This window comes from Schistocerca piceifrons, chromosome 3 (genome assembly GCF_021461385.2).
Source record: "Schistocerca piceifrons isolate TAMUIC-IGC-003096 chromosome 3, iqSchPice1.1, whole genome shotgun sequence".
Classification (NCBI taxonomy): Eukaryota; Metazoa; Arthropoda; class Insecta; order Orthoptera; family Acrididae; genus Schistocerca; species Schistocerca piceifrons.
This window is the reverse complement of record NC_060140.1, coordinates 964,407,699-964,435,115: the sequence shown is the minus strand read 5'-3', so window position 1 is coordinate 964,435,115 and position 27,417 is coordinate 964,407,699. Positions and strand designations below refer to the sequence as shown.

The 27,417-nt window shown below is 42.2% G+C and overlaps 1 protein-coding gene across 1 annotated transcript in view; it reads left to right on the top strand.

Annotated features, from left to right (window-relative positions):
- The first annotated feature begins 24,111 nt into the window (after nt 1-24,111).
- LOC124789267 (dipeptidase 1-like) overlaps nt 24,112-27,417 on the top strand; it is a 1,467,693-nt gene continuing 1,464,387 nt past the window's right edge. Inside the window, exons 1-2 of the mRNA XM_047256565.1 lie at nt 24,112-24,148; nt 24,257-24,384. Coding sequence (XP_047112521.1) covers nt 24,112-24,148; nt 24,257-24,384 — 165 coding nt within the window. The remainder of the gene's footprint in view (nt 24,149-24,256; nt 24,385-27,417) is intronic.

The window sequence follows — 27,417 nt, the reverse complement described above, 5'->3', positions numbered from 1 at the left end:
CTCTCTGCCTGTGACTGCTATTTTCTTGTGAACACCGGCAAAAGACACCATCCGCTGCCTAGCTAGACGACGTCGGTGTACAGCTGGCCATTCCCTCTGCTGTTCAGACTGCTGAAATATAACACAGCTTGGTTGCATGGCGCTCTCTTTTCTCCAGCGTCTCTTGCTTCCTGGCCATCCATAAAAATGTCACTCACTCTGCCCCATTTCCAGAGGCCAGCCAGAGGGGCGCTGGCATCGGCATCCTTGCGTAACAAGTGCTTTCTTGGGGAGTGTGCAACCACAGACCATTAGAAAACTCAGCGTGGACGCCAGGAGGTACAAATGCGCTGCAATGCAGGGCACACACATCATCCTTTTAAGGCCTCACTACATAGACCTCCACATGTGGTCGTGTTATACATGAATGTTGATGGCAAACTCAACAAGCCAGCAACATGGCAGCCTGACTCCAGAGGCAATAGGTTTGCTCGAATGATGTATAGATTATGATCACTGCTCACAACGAGATTTAGAGACTGAGAATGGATTTTAGGCACATGATGAAGTAAGAAAAGTACATAAGTAGAGTAGACACTAATGGGGAATTATTATAGGAACAATGAGGGTGGCAAAAGGGGAAATCCGCTGTCATAACCGACTTCGACAAACCGCACATTGATATGGCCTGCCACCTGGGAGTGAGTATTTAGGAACGGTGAAGCTGGTCGTCTGTTTGAGTACTGCTGTCAAAATGGTTCAAATGGCTCTGAGCACTATGGGACTTAACATCTGTGGTCATCAGTCCCCTAGAACTTAGAACTACTTAAACCTAACTAACCTAAGGACATGACACAAATCCATGCCCGAGGCAGGATTCGAACCTGCGACCGTAGCGGTCACGTGGTTCCAGACTGAAGCACCTAGAACCGCACGGATACACTGGCCGGCGTACTGCTGTCGTCAGAATTTATGGAAAGTGATCGAAGAATGGCGAAACCTAAAGTGGGTGATAAGTTTTGCATATCCACGACATATTAGACAATGAGAAGGTCGGAGGAAGCGCCTAGAACCTACGTTTTCCTATGTTGACCCAACAACAGTATCAGTTACGATAGCAGTGGGGACGGGATCATCGTGATTAGTCCGTGAATCCTTGGGACTGTGTGATCTGATTGGATAAATCAAATCACATCTCCTTTTGTACTGGATCGACGATCGTCTCTAGATATGCGATCATCCAGGCGAGTGGCTGCTAATAACATGTGACACGCCATGGACGCAGTCCAGTGGGGTCATTATGCTATGAGGCACAACGTTAAAATTATTACAGACCACCTGCATCCGTTCATGTGAGATGTCTTCCCTGACAGTGATTTCATCTCCTAGCATTATAACTGTACTTGTCACACAAAAGAAACAAGCTTAAATGGGTTAAGGTGTATAGTTGTGAACTCATGGTGGTGCTTTGGCCATCAAATTCGCCTGGTATCGCCCAGTGGTCAACATCTAGGCCGCTATTGGGCGCCAGCTTTCTGTCCACAAACAACTGGCCTAAACGTTGTGGGAATTACGTGATCTCTGCGTAGACATCTGGTGCCACAAACCTTCAGAAAGGTGCCAAGCAACTGACATACCCACGGCACGCAGAATTGCTGCTGTATTGCTTTCCAAAGATGGACCAAGATGATGTTTAGCAGGTGATCATAATCTTTCGGCCCATCAGCATATATTCCCTAACTATACGAAGTATCAACGTCAACAAGACAGCCGAGAACACTACGCGTCAGTGTTGCATCCATTCATACGGACTGGAAGCACCATCGCTTTCTTTTGGCCATGTGTCACGCTCCATTATCAAAGCCACGTGCGATAAACCGATGCTAACAGAGGGGCTAGTTAAATGGTTCTGAGCACTATGCGACTTAACTTCTGAGGTCATCAGTCGACTAGAACTTAGAACTACAGACCATCAGAACACTCAGCGTGAACAAAGCAAGAGCATATGGACCATCAGACCAATTGTGTGATTGGATTGAAGAGTTCCTAGATAACAGAACGCAGCATGTCATTCTCAATGGAGAGAAGTCTTCCGAAGTAGGAGTGATTTCAGGTGTGCCGCAGGCGAGTGTCATAGGACCGTTGCTATTCACAATATACATAAATGACCTTGTGGATGACATCGGAAGTTCATTGAGGCTTTTTGCGGATGATGCTGTGGTGTATCGAGAGGTTGTAACCATGGAAAATTGTACTGGAATGCAGGAGGATCTGCAGCGAATTGACGCATGGTGCAGGGAATGGCAATTCAATCTCAATGTAGACAAGTGTAATGTGCTGCGAATACATAGAAAGATAGATCCCTTATCACTTAGCTACAAAATAGCAGGTCAGCAACTGGAAGCAGTTGATTCCATAAATTATCTGGGAGTACGCGTTAGGAGTGTTTTAAAATGGAATAATCATATAAAGTTGATGGTCGGTAAAGCAGATGCCAGACTGAGATTCATTGGAAGAATCCTAAGGAAATGCTATCCGAAAACAAAGGAAGTAGGTTACAGTACGCTTGTTCGCCCACTGCTTGAATACTGCTCAGCAGTGTGGAATCCGCACCAGATAGGGGTGACAGAAGAGATAGAGAAGATCGAACGGAGAGCAGCGCGCTTCGTTACAGGATCATTTAGTAATCGCGAAAGCGTTACGGAGATGATAGATAAACTCCAGTGGAAGACTCTGCAGGAGAGACGCTCAGTAGCTCGGTACGGGCTTTTGTTTAAGTTTCGAGAACATGCCTTCAGTGAAGAGTCAAGCAGTATATTGCTCCCTCCTACGTACATCTCGCGAAGAGACCATGAGGATAAAATCAGAGAGATTAGAGCCCATACAGAAGCATACCGACAATCCTTCTCTCCACGAACAATACGAGACTGGAATAGAAGGGAGAACCGATAGAGGTACTCAGGGTAACCTCCGCCACACACCGTCAGGTGGCTTGCGGAGTATGGATGTAGATGTAGATCTACTTAAACTTAATTAAGCTAAGGACATCACACACATCCATGCCCGAGGCAGGATTCGAACCTGCGACCGTAGCGGTCGCTCTCTGCTGTAGCGCCTAGAACCGCACGGCCACTCCGGCTGGCGGGGCTAGTTATTTCGGACATCTCTCTATAGTGCTATAGGAAGGCAAGTCATCATTTGAAATTGTAACCAAAAGTCTCGAAGATTTAATGATCAGTTTGCATTAGAGTTATAAATTACACTTTGATACACGTTCGGACGGACATGGGCTACACATCTTTCAAATATAAATGGTATAGAAGTACACTGATGAGCCAAAATTAAACGACCACTTGCTTAATAGTTTGTCTGTCTGTCCCTGGGACGAATTATATCACTGATTCTGCATATCACGAATCCAACAATTTGCTGGCAGGTTTTTGAAGGTATGTGGCACTAGATGGCTAGGCATAGGTTACTTAATCGTGTAAATAGCGCGTCGCTGGTTTGCGTACGAGTTCATGGTGCCCGATGGCGACCCATTTGGGTTCCATAGCATTTACATGCGAATTTGATTACCGAGACATCAACGTGAGTTTACTATAATGCTTCTTAAACCATTCCAGCACGCTTCTGACTCCAAGACAGAGACAATTATACTGCTGAAAGATGACATCGCCGTCGGGGAAGACATCAAGCGTGAAGGGATGCGGTGGTTCGCAGCCGTCAGTGTGTCATCGATTACTACCACAGGTCTGACGCAGATGCAGCAGAATGTCTTCCATAGCATAATACTGCTCCCACCAGCCTACGTTCATGGCGCAGTGGGCGTTTCGAGCCGCCCTTCACCTGCATGATGGCGTTTGAGGAGACGACCACTGACCCTAGTGCAGCAAACACGTGATTTACCCGAAGAGCCAACTAGTTTCCACTGATCGACCGTCGAATCCCAACGGTCCCGTACCCACTGCTATCGAATCTGACGATGTCGTTGCGTCAACATATGAACACACAGGGGTGGTCTGCTACAGATCTCCATGTTCAACAATGTATGGTGAATGGTGTGCATTGAAACACGCGTGCACCAGCAATATGTTCTTTCTGCAGAGATGACACGGATCACCATCTATCCTACTTTACATAGCAGACAAGCCTCCGAACCCCACATTCTGTGAAGAGCCGTGGAGGTCCAACCATTTAGTGCCTAATGCTGGTTTCATTGTCCTCTCACATCTTTCGTAGGTGCTCACCACAGCAGCAAGTGCACATTCGACCAGCTTGGCTTCTTTCGAGATAGTCGTTCACAGGCTCTGCGTAATAATAATCTGTCTTTTGTCAAAGTCGCTTATCTCAAAGTAGTTCCTGATCCCGCGTCCGTGTCTGCGCCGCTTACATACTTTTGCTATAGCGTCACGTGCCCACAACGCCATTAGGTGGCATCCAATGCCGCGGTGGTTCAAATGGCTCTGAGCACTATCGCACTTAACTTCTAAGGTCATCAGTCCCCTAGAACTTAGAACTACTTAAACGCAACTAACCTAAGGACATCACACTCATCTATGCCCGAGGCAGGATTCGAACCTGCGACCGTATCGGTCGCGCGGTTCGAGACTGTAGCGCCTAGAACCGCTCGGCCACAATGCCGCAGTGGGCAGAGGTCATAATGTTTTGACATTACAGCGAGCGTGTGTGTGTATGTGTGTGTGTGTGTGTGTGTGTGTGTGTGTGTGTGTGTGTGTGTGTGTGTGTGTGTGTCTTACACTATTTAAAGTGGAGTGGATTTTAACAAAAGTGTCTAAGAGTTCGTGACTGATTTAGCAAATCGTTACACGGTACTACATTGGAAATAGGCTATATATTTATTTAAAAATATATGAATATACGTGTAGTATGTAAAGGAGAAACGTTAGAAAAAATCCTCAAATTTTTGCACGATACACTAATGAACAATCAGACATATATTTTTGAAAATATAAATATGTATGTAATATAAAAAGGGATGATGATGATGTTTGATTTTTGGGGCGCTCAACTGCGCGGTCATCAGCGCTCGTACGAAGTCCCAGTGTGCACGCAGTCCAATTACTTTTTTACAGAGTCCAATCTAGCCACTGTCACGAATGATGATGATGATGATGATGATGATGATGATGGTGAAATGATGAGGACAACGCAAACAGCCAGTCGTCGGGCAGAGCAAATCCCCAACCAGGCCGGGAATCGAACCCAAGACCCTGTGATGTAGAGGGAGCAACGTTGGCCACGAGCTCTCGACATAAAAAAGGGAAAAATTGTTATCAGAAATCTCGAATAGTTCATGCCAAATTTACTTCAGATCTGTAGAGGATACCCTAACGAATATCAGGACGGACATATGCAATGTATTTTTAACGTATTCAGTATATACATATGTGTGTAATATGTAAAGGGGAAATGTTATTATCAAAAACGTTGAGAAATTAGTGACAGATGTACTTTAAATTTTTACTCAATACTTTAATGAACATTCGGACAGTCACTGGTTGTATACTTTCTTAATATATAAAATTTCATGTGATACATAAAATGTTAAGGTTTTTACCAAAAACCTTGAAAAGTTCTTTACCGATTTACTTCAGATTTTAACACGACACTCCAATGAACATTTGAACGCACATAGGCTACACATTTTTAAATATATCAATGTATGTGCAGTACATAAATGGGAAAAGTTCTTGAGCAATTTAGATTAAATTTTTAACGATACTTTAATGTACATTCGTACAGTTATGGGCTAAATATTTTTTTAAATAAAAATCTATGGGTATTTTGTAAGAGCTGACTTCGAGTAAAAAGTCCTGTGGTGTGCTCTTTCTCACAGTCAAACAAACAGCTTCTTCTATATATACTATTTCTTATTATATATATTTTTAAATAATTGTATACGCAGCAATTTCGTTCTTTTCATTGCACTCGGTTTTCGCAGAAAACAGAGAAGTTGCGTGTATGGCTTAGTGGGTTAAGAGTAGAATAGTACTACAGAATACGAATTTGCAGTAAGAATAAAAGAGTCTCAATGTCGGAGAGAAGAGTCAAGAGGTGATGGACAGAGATGGTGGAGGGACGAAATGGACATAAGGAAGGGGAAGGAGGGGATAGACAAAAAGTGGTGGGAGGAGATGGAAAGGGATGGTGGCAGGAAGACATTGACAGAGAGGGGTAGGAGTAGGTGATGCACAGAGTGGGGGAGAGGAGGAGAGGTGGACCAAGAGAGGGTGAAGAGGAGATTAAGAAGTGTGTCCAGCTTCATGCATATTTAGCAACTGCATTGCCGGGTGGGCTAGTACTAATATAAAGACAAGTGGTTTTTTAACGTTCCTATAAAAAATCTCGAAAATTCCTTGACCAGTTTATTCAGATTCTCACATAGTACTCTAATAAACGAAGAAACGGATACTGGAAGAAAATAAAAATAGTATATATATAGTTGTGGTAATAGTGGTAATAGTTGCGGACCATCATGTCCGTTTTGAAGCCACAGCGTTAGACGTAACTGTAACTGTAGTCATACAGTCCACTGACGTACATCTGAGTAACCAGAGGTTCATTATTCGTTACTAGTAGTCATTACATGAATATAAAATGTTAAACTTCACGTGAGTATACGAGTACAGTGCGATTTAATTCCAATCAAACGACTGGAAAGAAAACTATCTTCTTTGGAGAAGGGATGTGCCATCCAATATTGAGTACGACAAGTGTGAACAGCAAATATCGAACCACAGTGTCGGTTTGTCTGAAGGACTGCAAAACATATAGACCGTCAAGATTTTTGATTTCAGTGCTGGAGAGCTTACCTTTCTTAACAGTGGCATAAAAAATGGCTCAAATGGGTCTGAGCGCTATGGGACTTAACATCTGAGGTCATCAGTCCCCTAGAACTTAGAACTACTTAAACCTCATTAACCTAAGGACATCAAATACATCCACGCCCGAGGCTGGATTCGAACCTGCTACCGTAGCAGCAGCTCGGTTCCAGACTGAAGCGCCTAGAACCACTCGGTCACACCGGCCGGCAACAGTGGCATCGCGGGCATGGTACATCGCGGATGAATAAACGACAGGGATATAGTTTATTTCAAAATAGTGATAGGAACTGATGTACTTTTTTCCTGTGTGGCTAACAGAAGAATTGTGTATACGAGAATTTCAGTTTCTGTTCATAAAGTATCATGCGGTGGGCCTATAAGAGATATTGGCATTCACTCTCTAAAAGAACATTATTGTGGCTCTATGTTTTATTCGAAGGAATGTTTGGTTCTCACATAGAAATTGATTGGTTTTGGATATGATCTAAATGCGTCTTCAGAAGTGAATGCTAAAATAATACAGTCACTAAAGAGGGAGTACTTTAGAGATTCAGAACACTTTGTTGTTTCTGAAATGCGATGTGTAGAATGTATTAATTACACTAAACTCTGTTTCACGATAACAAAAAAGTTTATTGTTACGCTAAGGACGTAGTATTCATATTAGACACAGCTCTGGCACAAAATGCAATTGTCATTTCGATTTTATTAAGGCAGGCGATAGCTGGTTGTCTACTGGAATTTTCTCATACGTTGACTCAAGTTGTTACAACGAAGGTGGGAGATGAGGCCACTGGAGGAGGTACAACTGTGAGGTAGGATCACGAGTCGTGCGTGAGTGGGTAGGAGAGCACGGAAATTGCGTGCGAAAAGCGAAGGTCCATGTTCGAGTCCCAGTGTGGCACCCAATTTTAATGTGCCAAGAAGCTTTGTAACTATCTACTGTTTAAAATAGATGATATTCTAAAACATGTTGAAAATGGTGATTAAGTTCATATGTTTCCCCTGTGTGACGGCTTAACGTGACAAATGACTTCTGCTACAAGAGAGAGTTAGTTGTAATGCGGCGGGGTTGACAGCCAAATTGGATAGTGACGTCATTACGCCTGCATGTGGCCATTGCAACTAGCTCATACCCTCGACACCCGTAGTATCAGAATGAACAATACTGCTAGTGGAACTTTGATCCAGAGTCGTTACAGCCTTCCTGATTACTAAATCTACACCTGTACCCACATCTCTAGTCACCAGCCCACCGCACAGTGTGTGGCAGAGGGTGCATCACGAATTACTGTCACTGCGCACCTTTCCTCTTCTGGCCTCGAATGTTATGCTGAAATAACGAAGGATTGGCAAGTCTCCGTATAAGTTCTAATCTCTCTGATTTTACCATCATAATCTTTTCACGAGATCTATTTAGTACTGTGATATATATATGGTTCATGGTGTGAGTTCCTGTAGTCATGTCATAGTTCATGAACCACGGGCAACGTATGAGTGGCCAAGTAAGTGGTCCCGACAGTCGGGATACCAGTTACTTTGGAATAAGGCTGGGCATCTCGGACATATTCTGAGTCGTGGTCACCTTTGTGCTCATACGGCAAAGACTACCAAATCCACCGGTTAGTTCCTCAACCTTTAGGGGTAAAACCCAATGGGACCCGGGGCAAGTAAGGCAGCAGCCTGCTTACCTGGTACTTTAGATATGATACTGGCAACAGTCAGAGCAACATGCCTCGGACCTTTGGAGGTGACGGAGTCCCACCTCTAACTGACAAACCAGGGACTCCTAAGATACGACTTGGCAAGCAAATGGTAATGAGATGGGGAGCTATTAATATCAATGGGGGCTACTCTGGGAAGAAGGTAGAGCTGGCAGAGGCTGCAAGTAAGATGGGGCTGGACGTTTTAGCTGTTAGTGACATTCGGGTAAGGGGTGAGAAAGAAGAGGAAGTGGGAGAATACAAGGTCTACCTGTCGGGAGTCAAAGCAGAATAGCTCAATGGGGTGTAGGGCTTTACATCAGGAAAGAAATGGAACCCAGCGTAGTTGCAATAACGTATGTAAACGAACGACTGATGTGGATAGATCTGACAGTGTCTAGCAAGAAAATTAGGATTGTGTCAGTATATTTGCATTGTGAAGGGACGGATCAAGATAAGATGGATAGTTTTTATGAGGCACTCAGTGATGTAGTTGTTAGAGTAAAGGACAAGGACAGCGTTCTGCTCATGGGTGATTTTAACGCCAGGATTGGAAATCGAACAGAAGGGTATGAAAGGTTATGGGTAAATTTGGAGAGGATATGGAGGTCAACAGGAACGGGAAACAACTTTTGGATTTCTGTGCCAGTATGGGCTTAGTAATCACAAACTCCTTTTTTAAACATAAGAACATTCACCGGTATACTTGGGAAAGCAGGGGAACCAGATCTGTCATTGACTATATAATAACAGATCAGGAATTCAGGAAGGCTGTGAGGGACACACGTGTATTCAGGGGATTCTTTGATGACACTGATCATTATTTAATCTGCAGTGAAATTGGGATTGTGAGGCCGAAAGTGCAGGAGGTCAGGTCCATATGTAGGAGGATAAGAGTGGAGAAACTTCAGGATAAGGAAATCAGGCACGAGTACATAACAGCGATCTCAGAAAGGTACCAGTTAGTTGAATGTAGTCAATTACAGTCACTGGAAAAGGAATGGACAAGGTAGAGGGACACAGTACTAGGAGCGGCTAAAGAATGTCTTGTAACAGTAGTGTGTAAAAGTAGGATGAAGCAAACAGTTTGGTGGAATGACACAGTCAAGGCAGCCTGCAAAAGGAAAAGGAAGGCGTATCAAAAATGGCTACATACCAGAACTCAGGTAGACAGAGAAAGTTATGTTGAAGAAAGGAACAAAGCCAAACAGATAATTGCAGCATCCAAGAAGAAATCTTGGGAAGACTTTGGAAAGAAGTTGGAGACTATGGGTCAAGCTGCTGGAGAACCATTCTGGAGTGTAATTAGCAGTCTTCGAAAGGGAGGTAAGAAGGAAATGACAAGTATTTTGGACAGGTCAGGAAAACTGCTGGTGAATCCTGTGGATGCCTTGGGCAGATGGAGGGAATATTTTGAAGAGTTGCTCAATGTAGGTGAAAACACGATCAGTAATGTTTCAGATTTCGAGGTAGAATGGGATAGGAATGATGATGGAAATAGGATCACATTTGAGGAAGTGGAGAAAATGGTCGATAGATTGCAGTGCAATAAAGCAGCTGGGGTGGATGAAATTAAGTCGGAACTCATCAAATACAGTGGAATGTCAGGTCTTAAATGGCTACACAGGATAATTGAAATGGCCTGGGAGTTGGGACAGGTTCCATCAGACTGGACAAAAGCAGTAATCACACCAATCTTTAAACATGGAAACAGAAAAGATTGTCACAACTACAGAGGTATCTCTTTAATCAGCGTTGTGGGTAAAATCTTCTCAGGTATTGTTGAAAGGAAAGTGCGAGTATTAGTTGAGGACCAATTGGATGAAAATCAGTGTGGGTTTAGACCTCTTATAGGTTGTCAGGACCAGATCTTTAGCTTACGACAAATAATGGGGAAGTGCTGTGAGTGGAACAGGGAATTGTATCTATGCTTTATAGATATAGAAAAGGCATATGACAGGGTTCCTAGGAGGAAGTTATTGTCTGTTCTACGAGATTATGGAATAGGAGGCAAACTTTTGCAAGCAATTAAAGGTCTTTACATGGGCAGTCAGGCAGCAGTTAGAGTTGACAGTAAATTGAGTTCACGGTTCAGAGTAGTTTCAGGGGTAAGACAAGGCTGCAACCTGTCTCCACTGTTGTTCACATTATTTATGGATCATATGTTGAAAACAACAGACTGGCTTGGTGAGATTAAGATATGTGGACACAAAATAAGCAGTCCTGCATATGCGGATGACTTAGTTGTGATTCGATTGAAAGTTTGCAGAGTAGTATTTCAGAGCTAGATTAGAAATGTAAGGACTATGGTATGAAGATTAGCATCTCCAAAACGAAAGTAATGTCAGTGGGAAAGAGATATAAACGGATTGAGTGCCAAACAGGAGGAACAAAGGTAGAACAGGTGGACGGTTTCAAGTACTTAGGATTCACATTCTCACAGGATGGCAACATAGTGAAAGAACTGGAAGCGAGGTGTAGCAAAGCTAATGCAGTGAGCTCTCAGCTACGATCTACTCTCTTCTGCAAGAAGGAAGTCAGTACCAAGACTAAGTTATCTGTGCACCGTTCAATCTTTCGACCAACTTTGTTGTATGGGAGCGAAAGCTGGGTGGATTCAGGTTACCTTATCAACAAGGTTGAGGTTACGGATATGAAAGGAGCTAGAATGATTGCAGGTACTAGCAGATGGGAACAATGGCAGGAGGGTGTCCACAATGAGAAAATCAAAGAAAAACTGGGAATGAACTCTATAGATGTAGCAGTCAGGGCGAACAGGCTTAGATGGTGGGGTCATGTTACAAGCATGGGAGAAGCAAGGTTACCCAAGAGACTTATGGATTCAGCAGTAGAGGGTAGGAGGAGTCGGGGCAGACCAAGGAGTAGGTACCTGGATTCGGTTAAGAATGATTTCGAAGTAATAGGTTTAACATCAGAAGAGGCACCAATGTTAGCACTGAATAGGGGATGATGGAGGAATTTTATAAGGGGGGCTATGCTCCAGACTGAACGCTGAAAGGCATAATCAGTCTTAAATGATGATGATGATGATGATGATGACGATGATACGTACAAGCTGGTGTTTTTAGGTATTTATGGTCTCGGAATTTTGTCTCTCTTATAGTGTACACCACCGGACTCGGACGCATATCTCCATGACGCTCACTAATCGAAACCGAGACGAGTGGTGCTGCTCTCCTCTGAATATTCTGTGTTCTCCCTGTATGAACTGTACGCAGACGGATGAGCAGTGCTCCACTAACTGTAGAACTGGGTTTTCTTGAGCTACCTCCTTCTTGACCAAACTACACTTCCTAAGGATTCCTGCAAGATATGTCATTTTGGCATCTGCTACACACCAGACAAAGTTCGTCACCACTCGTGAGACACCTCGCTGTCACTGTATACCACCACTTCCAGCCACGTAACGACCTCAGTTCGGCCACGAGAGTCCACAAGCTTCTTCCGGTGTGCCACGCACTGCTGAAGCCCGTCATTGATTAATTTCCATATTTCTACCAAATGACGAGAATGTGGACTGCTACTTTTCACTCGTCGTTCCAGACATTTCCCATGGGATTAAAATCCGTTGATTTAGCAAACCTGCCGAAATAGTCGACTCTAAACGTCCGTAGCATGCAGTTACCTTCGCAATATTCGATCAAAGATGAATCTGCATTTACTGAAGCTGCGATTGCTGTCGGGTTTGACACTGATCGTCACTCACGAGGCGTGACACTCGTGACGTACAGGGAGTGTGAGAGGAGGGGCGTCGAGATCAGGGGTGGCCTGTGCAGAGCTGACTGTTTACGGCTGAACTTGTTCAGGGCTGACTAATTTTTATTTTGAAATTTTCTTTTCCCTTTTTGATTTCTTTTCTTCTCCTTATTATAAAGTCTGTTTAACAGTTTGCTGGACTATGCGCCCATTTACATGCCCACGGTCCCTTCAGTGATCCAGGCGCTGAAAGCAAGGATCCATATCAGCTGTACGGTCTCTGCTTGGGTGCCAACGCTGCTGCACAACCCATCGGCTGCCGAAAGATCAGTGGCCGCTCTAAGCCACACCTAAGGTTACTCAAACTAGTGAACTCACTATTAGTACCTTAACTAGGCAGTCACCATTTAGGAGTATGTCAGTAGCCCCTTACAACAAACTATGTCTACTCTTACAAACACTAGCCGTAACTTAAACCAGGCCTTCAGTTTAAGGCGTGCACCTAACCCCATTAAAACTAAATAGGCACTAGCCACCACTTAAAATCAAACACGCTTAACAGTAAGGTTCGCCGTAAGCTACCCAATGAACACCAAGTGAGAATAATTCTTGGTGGAGGCCTTTACAAAAGAAACGTAAGAATCGCCGCTGAGAGAAGTGGAAGACGGGGGCAACAAACACGTCTGTTGTTCCTTTAATACTACACGAGGTCAGTTAAATAACTACTGAAACGCCCATAATAAACAATACGGACAAGCACAAACATGTTCATACAATGAGCCACAAAGACCTCGCATTCTTGAAGGCACTCAAAATGCACAACAGCAGTTCTGAGAACACGCGTCAGTCATAGGAAAGACATCCCCAAAATGCAGCGGGAATACACGAGACCAAAGCGAGAAAACACGACGGCGACAACATTAAATATGCCGACGGATGAAAGTGTAGGCACGACGAGATCATGGCAAACTAAAATACAGTCAACCAAATACAATACTGTGTCAGACACTGCTCTCACAGACGACTTGTTCAGAGATGAAGCCACTATGTGGACATCTAAAGAACAGCGGTACGTCCAGTGTAGACTTAGTGACTGGCACTGCGCACTGTACACACACGTGACACTTTCCAGTCATCCTCTCGGAAACGTACTAAGTATTTCCTCGTCAGTAAACACTACTCGTGTCACTTCCTAAAACACTGAAACAACATGGTTTAGAACGTGTTAACAGAAGCTAATACAACATAACAGACTGTCAAATTATACGCCACTATATTTCACGTGTCTGAACTTGCAAATACACGAAAGATGCGTACCGATCACTCGTCACTGTGCAACCTCTCGCAGTGCAGCTATAATCGATTCCGGAACGCGCGATTCCAACCAACGAGGAACACATCTGCAGCTGACAGTTACTACAAACCGGCTCTGACAATAGTCGTGCGTGCGGACAGCAGGATGAATTTTAAGCGGTGGACTATCAACGCACACCGGACGTTTGTAAGTAACCTAACTCGCACGTCACAGAGGAACCACTTCCACGGAGCTATACCAGATTTACTAAGGCACAGCACGAAACACACCAGGAACATACAAGCCTTTTACTTTCTCTACAAAAGCACGCCGACAATTGCATATAGGTTGCGAACCACCGACAACAACTCTAAATTGGCGCTGGTAGAACCTAACAAAGGCTAGGCAATACTTCCACATTTCAAACTAAGTTCACAAACAATGTGACAGCAGACAGAACAACTCAAAATCACTTTCACTCTCAGCTGCGCACTGAACCACCAACGAATAACTTTCCCCACTGAACAAGCTCTCAGGGCAGCGGGCATAAACCAACAATACAAGTCCAACCGAGCACTTCAAACACCGACAGATGAGAAGCACTGCTGGAGAACTCAGTACCCGAAGACTGGAAAGTTGGACAGGTCACACGAATATTCAAGAGAGGTTGTAGGTGTAATCCACTAAATTACAGGCCCATATCGTTAACGTCGATATGCAGCAGGATTTTAGAACATATATTGTGTTCGAACATTATGAAATATCTCGAAAACACGGTATATTGGCACACAGTCAACATGGGCTTAGAAAACATCGTTCCTGTGAAACACAATTAGCTCTTTGTTCACATGAAGTGCTGAGTGCTATTGACAAGGGATTTCAGATCGATTCCGTATTTCTGGATTTCCGGAAGGCTTTTGACACTGTAACAGACAAGCGGCTCGTAGTGAAATTGCGTGCTTATGGAATACCGTCTCAGTTATGTGACTGGATTTGTGATTTCCTGTCAGAGAGCTCACAGTTCGTTGTAATTGACGGAGAGTCATCGAGTAAAACAGAAGTGATTTCTGACGTTCCCCAAGGTAGTGTTATGGGCCCTTTGCTGTTTTTTTATCTATATAAATGATTTTGGAGACAATCTGAGCAGTCGTCTTCGGGTGTTTGCAGATGACGCTGTCGTTTATCGACTAATAAAGTCATCAGAAGATCAAAACAAACTGGAAAACGATTTAGACAAGATATCTGAATGGTACGAAAAGTAACAGTTGACCCTAAATAACGAAAAGTGTGAGGTCAACCACATGAGTGCTGAAAGGAATTCGGTAAACTTCGGTTACACGATAAATCAGTCTAATCTAAAAGCCGCAAATTCAACTAAATACCTAGGTATTGCAATTACGAACAACTGAAATTGGAAGGAACAAATAGAAATTGTTGTGGGGAAGGCTAACCAAAGACTGCGTTTTCTTGGCAGGACACTCAGAAAATGTAACAGGCCTACCAAGGAGACTGCTTACACTACGCTTGTCCGTCCTCCTTTAGACTACTGCTGTGCGGTGTGGGATCCATACGAGATAGGACCGACGGAGTACATCGAAAAAGTTCAAAGAAAGGCAGCACGTTTTGTATTATCGCGAAATATGGCCGAAAGTGTCACAGAAATGATACAGGATTTGGGCTGGACATCATTAAAAGAAAGGCACTTTTGTTGCGACGGAATCTTCTCACGAAATTCCAATCATCAACTTTCTCCTCCGAATGCGAAAATATTTTGTTGGCACCGACCTACATAGGGAGGAACGATCACCACGATAAAATAAGGGAAATTAGAGCTCGTACGGAAAGATATAGGTGTTCGCTCTTTCCGCGCGCTATACGAGATTGGAATAGTAGAGAATTGTGAAAGTGGTTCGATCAACCCTCTGCCAGGCACTTGAATGTGATTTGCAGAGTAGCCATGTAGATGTAGACTTAGCTGACCGTATCAAGTAAGGAGAATATTAAACGGTACAGAAGTCCACCGCAGTCCCCACAACGTCGTGGCACGATGCCCCACTGCAGGCTGTTAACGGAGGTACGAGCATATGGAACAAGTTCACCCCTACGTGAGTGGCTCTAAGATTTCTTGAATAATAGAAGCCAGTATGTTGTCCTCGACGACGAGTGCTCATCAGAGACAAGGATATCCTCAGGAGAGCCCCAGGGAAGTGTGACAGAACTGCTGTTGTTCTCTGTATACACATATGATTTGTCGGGTACCTTGGGCAGCAGTCTGCGGTAGTAGCTGATGATACCGTGGTATACGGTAAGGTGTTGAAGTTGAGAGACTCTAGAAAGATACAGAACGACATAATTTCCAGTTGTGATAAATGGCAGCTAGCTCTAAATGTGGAAAAATGTAAGTTAATGCAGATGAGTAGGAAGATCGAACCTGTAATGTTAGGCCACAATATTAGTGGTGTCCTGCTTGACACAGTCAAGTCGTTTAAATGTCTGGGCGTGACGTTCCAAAGCGATATGAAATAGGACGGGCATGCGAGAACTCTCATAGTGATGGCGAATGGTCGACTTCGGTTTATTGAGAGAAATTTAGCGAACAGTGGTTCACCTGTAAGGGAAACCGCATATAGGACGCTGGTGCGACCTATTCTTCACTACTGCTCGAATGTTTGGTATCCGTACCAGGTCGGACTGAAGGAAGACATCGAAGCAATTCACAGGCGGGCTGCTAGATTTGGTATCGGTAGGTTTGAAAAACACGTTTTACGGAGATGCTTCAGGAACTCAAATAGGAATCCCTAGAGGGAAGGTGACGTTCTTTTCGAGGCGTCTGATTGTGTAGATTGTATCACTCTCTTAGAAAAACGCAGATTCTATGAGAATTCTTGCTTTAAACATAACTGATTTGAATCACGACTTAACAAACTGAATGTCAAAGGTTTGACTGAATAATTCACACAATGTCGGAGGGCTAGAAAATTTTTGTGAAGTCTGAAAGGGAGTGAGACGCGGTTCAATTTTGGATCCACTCCTGTTCCTAACATACGTATATGAATGACCTGCCATTCATATTCAACAAGCAGAATTGTTATCTTTTGCAGGTAATACTAGTTTTGTAATAAATCCCACTATAGAGAAAGCAACAGAAGATATGGTAAACAGTAACAGAGGGGATGTAATTTCCACAGAATTATAAAGTAATTCTAAGAAAACCTCTCCCTAAGTTTTGAATAAGCGCACTACATTCAGTTCTGCACAACAAATAGTCATATCACCATTAGTTTCAGCACATGAGTAGGACTCAGTAAAAAGGTTGGAATGCTTCATATATTTTGATGTGCATGATGATGGACACTTGAACTGGAAGAAGCAGATTACCGAGCTTTTCAGACAATAAGTTCAGCTGCATTTATTCCTCGTATAATAGCTCATCTTGGAAATGAAAGAATTAAACTCCTGTCATATTTTGCATATTTATTCTCAGTAATGCCTTATGGAGTCATTATCCGCGGTAACCTATGGCATAAAGAGAAATTATTGATTACACGGAAGCGAGCAGTAAGAATAATTTGTCGTGTCCACCAACGGATGTCGTGTAGGTACGTCTTTAACGGGCTAGGCATTTTAACTGCACCGTCACAATAAATACATTCGCTAATGAAATTCGTCATAAATAATCCATCACAATTCGAGGACAACAGTGATGTCCATAGTTACAACACTAGAGTGGAAACGACCTTTATTAATAATTATTAAAGCTGACAGTGGCTCAGAAAGGAATTCAATATGCAGAAAGAAAGAAATTTGATCATTTGCCCAGTACCATAAAATGTCTGCAGACAACAAAGCAAGTATTAAATCAAACTCAAAATTATTTCTCCTGGACAACTCCTTACATTTAGTTACGAATTTCTAATTAAAAACTGGTATCCAGCAAAAAATAAAACAAAATTAAGTGTAGTTCTATGAACAGCATTAAAAATGGTGAATTCAGTAATTTTAACACTAACCATGTATACATATCCTGCAATCTGACTCGTTCTACATGCTTTCGATAAAAGGAACACGTAAACGTGGAACACGTAAACCAACTAACTAACTAAATAACTGACAACCTCATTGACGATGTAGTCATGAGCATGACCAAACACGATAGCCCTTCTCTGCCGTTCTGTCATGTGTCCAAATCATACAACCGACAGATACTTAAAACCACTTCACTGCCGTGGCATACGTCTGCTTTCGAGCGTAAAATGTCCACTTGGTACCAGTTATGTGCATAAATCTACATACACACACTTACGACAGGAAACAGGGAATGCCGGAGGGCACGTGGTACTAGTATTATCGATTTTCTCTTCGGTTCCTTTTGCCTCTTGAACTAGGGTCAAACGGAATTCCGTTTACGTTTCCTGAACGTTTCTGTTACACTTCCGTATGGGCTATACCGACGTGTTACAGTCCTGGCAGGGCGTCTCTAGGTTCGTTCGATGTCTATTGTTACGCCTATTTGATAAGGGCTGTATGCACTGGGACAGTACTGTAGAACTGATGAAAACATCGTCTTGTATGCGATTTATTTCAAAGACGCTTTGTGTTTCCCACAACTCGTCCAACAGATCTTGGTCTACCATTGGCGTTCCCTGATACGGATTTTAGCTGATCGTCCAGTTTCGTTTCTCTTTCTACAGTTAGTCGTAAATACTTTTGCGATGAGAATTGCTCAAGGTGTTCAGCACTAATTCTATAATCAGATACACCTGGGTTCTTTTCCTTTGTTGCAGGCGTTATCTCATATTTGTCCACATTTAGAGAGAGCTGCCGTGAACTACAATGTGTAGAAATTATGTCCAAGCCTCCTGAAATTCATTGCGATCAACTAAAGGCGGTGCTGTCCTGCACAGAACGGTAGCATAAGTGAACAACCTTATACTGTTGCTGTTCGTGTCTGATTTATGTATATTGACTTGTTTATGTGTACTGAGAATATTACATGCTTTAATAGACTTCGGTCCTTAAAAAATATAACACTGTGATTGGGAACTATGTGACTGGTTGAATATGTGCCTCAGTTTTTCATAACTTTTACTACACAATAACATGAACATTTTAAAATGCCGAAATCGGTTTGGATCAGACATGGACATCATCAGACCAACAGCACTGCTGCAAGCGGTTTCTGCTTGTAATGTGACGTCTAGTGAATGTCAGGCATAGTCAAGGCGCAACAGCAGAGAAAGTAGACGCTTATACCATCTGTGGGCCAGAATCGATGGCAGAGCGGAAGTGCTTCCGCCTGGTGGTAGCTAAATTAAAGAACACTGTGCAGAAGACAGTGTCTGGCTTGTGATGCACTCTGACAGCGAAATAACAAACGAATTAAACTAAATACTATTGTTACGTGTAGTAAAAATATAAATGTGAAATTACTTTAATATATGAAAATGACTGTAATTGAATATTGTAATGCTATGGTATGTTTAGTTGTAAATAGAGAACTTGGCGTAAAATAAAATAATGTTTAGGTGTGGGGGGAATCCCCTACAATGAGAACAGTGTACAGGTTGGCGCGTAATATTGGCGGTAGAAGTAAGTTGGCGTAGCTCTGAGGCAGAACAAGTGTTAAGTGGTTAAGTGCCGGTGTGTGCTATGGTAGCGTTGCTAACAAAACATTTAGAAGTGAGCTGAAAACAGATATGGACTTCTTTTATCGTATGGCTACAAGCTAAATCGACACCAAGGCTTGTAAGACGCGATATTTCGACGGAGATTAGCTGTGAGCGGTAAAAGAGTACGGTTTCCCGCTCTGGGGTACATGGCACTGCATGGTGCAATGCTGTGTTAATTGCGACGAGTTGCTTGTGCCAACGGCGAGGTGTGAAGGGACAAGTAGCCCATCCAACGGCGTATTGTGATCTCAATAACTGATGAGGTCCATTGGTGAGCTCACTGCGGTAGCAACGAACTAGAAGTTATCTTACAACAGTATTGTTACGAACAGTGGTTGTTATACCGACGCCATTACCAGTACATTTATATTTTGTGAATCAGTTTGTGTAATATTCAAACCAAGTTCTCTACAGTGTGTAAAGTTTGGCGGCAATAATAATTTTGTGGTTTAAATTGCATTCCCCGAGTGTAATCAATTATTTAAAGGAAATAGCTCATTATTAACCCATATCCAGTGATTTCTATGTGATGCAACATCAGTGAAAAGTTATGGCGCATGAGTATCTCCGTAGCTATATTGCAAGAGAAAATAGTCGAAATTAACGCTGGTATTGCCAGCAGACGCCGCTTCATGCAACGGATGGGAGATGCCAGGTTCTGCGCCACCTTCATTACTAACCAGCTCGATGTGGTGGCTTTTCAGTACATTGCCATAGTTAAAAGTTACTCAGTTCCGTCCGAGCAATGTGATTCTCAATCAGTGTTTTCAGTAACTATATTGACAAGCAGATCTATATTGTTCTTCAATTAAGCGTTCAAGGAAATTGCTGCCACCATAGTACACATTGTGCCTTCAGCACAATGCAAGCTCAATAACATTAAATTCAGTAATTACAATTTGTGTAGTTTTCATTAACCTAAAACACGTTCAGTTGATTATTATGTGTGTTTATGTATTGTGAAACGATTTCAGGCTGTGGTATTGTTTTAAATGACTAATGTCCTCCTGCTAGGCAATATCAAACATACAGAATTAAGTCCTCCCTGTTCAGTCGCTTCAAAGAGATTATCAGTGCTACTAATAATCAAATATAGACGTAACAATAAGTTTGTTACGCACCATTATCATTATTTATTCAAAAAATTCCGTGTAGTAGTTGGATCACCATAGGGGTGTTTATTCAAACCTATTACACGCGAGAGCCGCTTTCCGGAAGTCCGATGCCGCATGGTCTAATAATAATACAGTAAATTCGGGTAGTGGCGTCGCATGCTGCTAGCAACGGAAGTGAAACTCCTTGCAGCAGGTGCCATTGGTCTGAAGATGACAAATGTCTGACCCAAACCGATTTCGGCATTTTAAAATGTTAATGCGATTGTATCCGAAGAAAGACGAAAAATTAAGGAACATACTGTGATCTATTACTAAAATACTTTATGAAGAAACCACATTTTTATTAGCTATGATTGTTTATTCGTTGTTGGTCGCCGATGCTGTGCAGTGTCGGAGACGATCTACAGTGTTACAAACTAGACTGGTAAAATTACCATAGGCTATGGTAGACTGGTAATAGTAAGCGCAGTCTACGGCAGTTTTCCTAGTGGCTTTTGTCAGTTAAGATCGTATCGGCATTACCTGTGCTTTACGAACTGCGTTACCTGTATGTTAGGTGTGCTGCATACGTATTGGGCGTTATCTCATTTCGATCATTTGGTTTGCGTATGAGATCAGTGTCTTACTAGATTCCCCTAGAAAGCAGAAACGGTGAAATGTCTGAAAAGTGAAGGGCAACATCATTTATGGAACATGTTTGTTCTACATAGTTATTGTTAAAAGCAAAAACTATTTATACAATAATTAAAATTGTCAAATATGGATTAAAGTTTTATTCGAAAATTCTTGCTTTGAAAGGTCAAACAGAGGGGTGTTGAAGTAAAAATAATAATAATAAATACAGATTTATCTTAAAGCGCAGAAAACGCATTTTACTAAAAGAAAGGTAAATTACAAGAAAACTGAAAAACTAAAACATGTCAAACACCGCTTCAATACGTCGTCGAGCTTGTACAAAATATTTTGTTGTTGTTCATAAACAACGTTCGCACTTATCTGTAATAATAGTAATCTTTTCCGTTTGATCGTGAGTTATATTAAGTACAAAAAACAATGATAATAAAGATATTTCATGTTTGTGCTTGTAAACTGTACTTGCATCAAAATAATTGTTTTCGTTAAATAAAATCGCAGAAGATATGGGATCAATTAATTATTATTACTTATAAAATGCAATTTATACTTTGTAAGGACGCAGAATAAACAGTGAACTAACACTGAACGATGTGCAGCTCTAATTATATGCAAAACAAAGAAACAATCCAAAAACAAACAGAAGGCATCGTCTTCCACACTGACTTATGTTTCTTTTCCTACCATTGTTACCAACACTGCCAGTGATCCTACCAATCATTATGTTATTTATTTATTGTACCAAAACGACCGAAACTTAATTTTCGTAGAGCACAACTCTACCACTAAGAGACCAGTGTGCTGGTCGGCTAAAGACTGATTCACACAAGATGTCAACGGAACAGAATGAACTGTCACTAGACGGAACGTAGACACGACATTAATTCTCTCAGATTAGCACCAAAAAATGAGAGTGAGTTTATCACATGTCGTCTGTGATACAAAAAGTCGGGATATAGTTACGGAATACAAGAAAGTAGAACCGTAAACGTAATTAACAGCCTAAGAAAACTTCGTTACAGATATTCTTGAACTATTCTGTTTGATAAGTTACTGGGATGTGAAACAACGTTTCAAAACATCTACATTTATTTTCTAGTGAAAATTTGTACGTTCAAACCCATCATACCAAATTTATAAGGAATTACATAGAATCTGTTTACCTTATCCATTATGTTTGTAACAAATGACGTCACAAACAACTTCATAAACGGTTGTTTAATGAAAATTACTTCATCGGTTTATGCTCTTATTTATTTACAGTGTTGGCTACAGCTCTGTTCTGTTGTTGTGAAACGTAAATCATTTTGCGCTTTCAGATATCTGTCTCGCTTATGGAAGAATACTCAGTGCAAAAATCTATCCAAATCAGCAAGGAGGATTTGCAATTTGTCACGGAAACAATGCAAAATAATGAAATAAAGATCAACTATAATATGGGTGAGAGCGGCGAAAGTAAGTTAACATTCGAATTTAACAAACGACAACACATTCCTCCCCACCAACGTCGACCTAAGAACTTTTTTACCGAGAAAGCATGTCGGTGTCGTGACATGACGTTCGGTTTCGACAAGAGAGAATCGGCCTTTATACTAATACTTAGGTTAATACGATGTCTGGCGAGCTTATTAGTTAGTCATCTAGTTAGTTTGATGTTCCATGGATTATCTGCACAACAAATCGTAATGACGTTGAACAAGTGATTTTACATACATATCACAACTTAATTTTTAAATAAGGCTACATGCTGAATGCTTATAAAAAGTGCATTTTTTTCTAAATATCTACATATGTGAGTTAGTAATTCTTATCCAGCACCTTTTATGCATTACATTAACAGAAATTCTTCTACAGGTCAGAAGGAGTTATCAAGGAAAAACTTTTGCAGATCTTTTCAAATTTCACTTTGCTATTTCTCAGACATTTTATATCCCTGGGCAAGCTGCTAAAATTTTTTGTTGCAACATTGTGCACTCCATCCAGTGCTAAAGACAACCTCGTGTAGAGCAACGAATGTCTGTTTCCTTCTGATTTTATAATTATGTGCATCATTGTCCCTTTTGATCTGTAGTGAATTGTTTACAAGAAAAACTTGAGGAGGGAATAAATGTACTGAGCAGCAGTAGTCAGGATGGCCAACTCTTTAAACTGATGTCTACACGATGATCGTGGGTGTGCACGACATATGACTCCTACAACATGTTTTCGAGCAACGTCAACCTACTAATTTGTCTCTCTCCAAGATTTGCAATGATGCTAGATGTTTTAGGAGCACCAAAATATTCCTTTTCCAGTTTTAAAATTCTCATCGGTACGAACACCTAAGATTTTTGAAGTTTCAAACTGATTTATTATTACCATGGTACTGCTGTTATACGTGTAGTACCTCTAGATGTGTAGAACTGAATATGTTGTGTTTTTTAAATTGAGCGTGAGACTTTTTGCAGGAAACCAGTCTTTGATGTTTTAAGAAAATTGTTTACTATTTCTTCTCTTTCTGTGTGTGTGCTGAGGCTGATTACAATACTAGTATCATATGCAAAAAAAAGCTAATTCTGCTTGTTGTATATTGGACGGAAGATCGTTTATTTATATAAGGAATAATAATGGAACTAAGATTGAGCCTTGGGGAACCCCATACCTGATTTCTTTGCGTCAGAATAATATCCACGGAGTAAATTGGTTGAACTACTAAATACAAGTTTCCTGCATTCTTTTGGTTACATGTGTCCACTGGCTGGCTGTACCATCAGTCCCATAAGGCTTCCATTTGTCTAGGATAATGATGTGAGTCACACAATTAAAAGCCTTAGATAGGTTGTAACATTTTAAACCAATCCCAATGCACCCTTCCAGATATATGGTAGATGCGACTGTTTCCAGCGAGTGTTCGTCAATCACGTAGTCAGACAACAACAAGTCTTCCCTTCTGTCTGTGCGCGATACGTTATGGATGACGTGATTTCGTAGGAGACGCGAATATGGGTGTAGGAACTTTCCTCGTCGAGAGTGTGTGGTTCGCACGGGAGTGCGAGTGTGGGGGTGGGTGGGGGTGAGTGGGGGCTGTGGGGGCGCACAGTGGTCCCCCGCGCGGCCCGGGGCGGTCCCGCTGGCGCACGCCCGCTATCGAACGGCGGCGGGCGCGCACTGCGCATGCGCGGCCTGCCCCCGGCGCGCCCGCGCACCGCCAGTAGGCCACACGCAGCGCACCGCGAAACACAGACTGCGCTGCGGCCGGCCGCGCGACTCATGGACGAAGGCGGCGGCGGCGGCGGAGGCGGCGCCGGGGGCGGCGGAGGCGGCGGCGGCGGCGGCGGGGGCAGAGGCGCAGGCTGCCCCGGGGGCGGCGCGGGCACCAGCCGCAGGCCCAAGCCCGACCTCGACCTCATCGAGAGGGCCTCTTCCATCGAGGACCACTGCCTGCAGGTAGGGGCCGGCGTCTGTTGCCGCCGCCGGCGGCGATGCTCTGAGACGGACGGAGTGTCGTCGCCCACGGCCTGTATGTAGTACCTCAGAACTTGGTATTCGCTCGCAGACAGTGATCTGACGCAATGATCGGCCGCCACGGCACAACATCGAGAATTTTGCGGCTAAGAACAATCTACATTTCACTGAAGACGTCGTAAGACAGCCATTCCATGCATTAGGAGGAAACAGTCACTTTAAAAAAAAAAAAGAAAAAAAAAAGAACGAGAAATTTAGCCACACTTGAGTGACTCTTCTTTATAAAAAGCCAAAGAAGGGAAAGGATCAAAATCTTCTATGCTTCCACAACCTCTTACAGTATTTCAATGGTTATTAACTCTCGCAAATATAATAAAAAGTAATCCGAAATTATTTACTTGGTGGAAGGGGAAAGAGGGGAGATCTCACACACAGGTAAGCAAAAGAGACTGAAGAACAGCGACCTTTTACCTGCTGCCAACCTCACGTTCTAGTTTACATTTTAACACAGCTTCATTATTGTTTATTCCAACTTCACAACTGGTAGGACATACAAGTGTTATATCCAGTTATTAAAAGCAGCAATGTACGAAAATATAGTCACTGCTTATTAGACAAAAAATTCAAAGCTAACCATACAGTCCACGTTCGTATTCATTACTAATTTCCTAAACGTATTTCCACTTAGAAGTGTGACATTTTGAAAATTTCCACATGAAAATTGCTAAAGTTTTGATGAAACTTTGTATGGAACAATAACTGTCTCACCATACACACGTATTTGTTAACTTTCAACGCCTCAGACTCCTCTTAAACCTGGAAAAAAAACTTCATTCATAATTTCTTATTCCTTTCTTTTCCTCTTAATTATCTGATACTTTTTCTCTCATCACATTTCCTCTTCCTACATATCTTGATATTTGTATCGTATTGAAGATTTACTAATATTCGATACAACTCCGGTCCACTCAAGGTGTGACGACCCCACTACCCGCCATGACCCACTGGCTCATTCTGCCCGTGCGTGACTGCTACATAATATGTATGCGCGCCCAAATCGTAAAACTCGCGTTGTCGGTACAATGCCCTACCGACGTCCCTCACGAAAAACTTGTACGCAAGAAGTTATGCTGGTCTCACAATGTGTAACGTTAACTGGAAACCAGTTATTCGTCTTTTGCAACTGAATGCTCTGTTTTCAACCAAAAGTTTCATACATTCTTATTGGGCGCCTTCACTGGCCTATGAAATAATTCATGAACTATACATATTATGAGACAGATATCGTTTCCTGGCAGCACATACAGGTTATCTTGCTACTTCCAATTGTAAGACTCTGACTTATCACTTACTTTTATGTTTCCTATTTTTTCGTGTGTACATTGACTTACGTGTAGGCATAAGAAGAACGCAATGTAAGCTTCTAGTTATCTGTACGTGACAATGGAAACATCCAGTTGCAAAATACGGATAACATTTACTCTTATATACGTGGTAAACATAACTGAGAGAGCAAGTAACAAAAATGGCAACCAGTATTAATAACAGAATTGTATAACTGTAGAGAGGTGTAAGACTTACAGCTGCTGAACGCTTCTGTTAGATGCACACGATGCTGCCGGAATTCATGTGTCAGTTAATTCACTCTCTGCAGGTTGGAGAAAAAGTCATAGTTTCAAGGTACGAATTTTTGTCGTTTTTGTGAATTCCTAGACAGAAACGAACATACACTCGGCTGACGATCATATTTAAATTCAGTGATAAGGCACTATGAGGGACGAAGCACGTGTACTGGAATAGGAAATTCATTTTTTGACAAATTCATTGACGATTTAATTAGCGCTTATTTACTAGGAGAAAAATAAGAAAAGGAAGAAAGAAACATGCAACAATACGTGTAACGTGTACTGAAAACGAATTTTACACTATTCAGTCGTGAAAGAGCGACTATAGGACATTCAGGAACTCAGAATGAACGTTTGCGCAGAATTTCTTCTAAGCATTGTGAAGAGTAGCATAATAGTTTCATCAGAACTTTTGTTTTGTGATTGCCAGAGCAGAATGAGACAGCAAGACATTCGCTAACCACTTGCCACTGTATTATATAGTACATCAGATGTAATGTCTATGGAGATAATATTTTACGTGTGTTACGTTGTTCATTAAATTTGGAAGACTGATACAAATCCTGTGCAAACAGCCACCATTAATCAATTTATTTAGGACATAATTACTTTCTTATTTTAAAATGTACAAAGGTATCATGAACTCTTAGACATGAGGCATTTATTCAAACACGCGTGTGGCGAATGTATTGCTAACTCTTTATCCCGTTCTTCGGAGATATTAATTTGTTAACAACGTAAAAATCGTACCATTATTTGATGAGTTGGCGGGGCGCTCGGCTTTAAGTAGGAAATTATTCATGCTGAAAAGGTGTTGGCAACAGCAAACCGCAGAATAAAATCGACGTGGAAGGTCCGGTCTATATTAGCTTGTTGGTGATGTCAGTTGTGCGAACATGGAATTAATTAATACAACAAGCTTGCCGACCTACACCTACCCACCCTCGCTGACACACACACACAGACACGCACACATACACACACACACACACACACACACACGCACACAAGCTCTTCGTCGGACATTACATCGCCCGCCACTAGGGATATACGAGAGTTTCTCCCAGGAAGTGTTCTGTGTACGTAAGCTTTAATGAACAATGAATGCAAAACACAGATGAGGAGTGCGCAAACAGCCGATTTGTAGAATTTCTGATGATGTTTATGTAACTAACACAGTTCGGTAGCACTTTTTATTTGGTGTAATGATAATCACATTTTCCAAGTATAATCTAAAAACTGTGTAGTTTATCATAGTCCCTAATCTCAGAACATGAACAGAACATAAAATCTTTTGCACCAGCTGCTTTAATCTAAAGACCATTCTGGGTCTCAATCGGTGGCAACGACCTCTGAAATCAACATCTGGCACCAGACGTTGCACAGTACC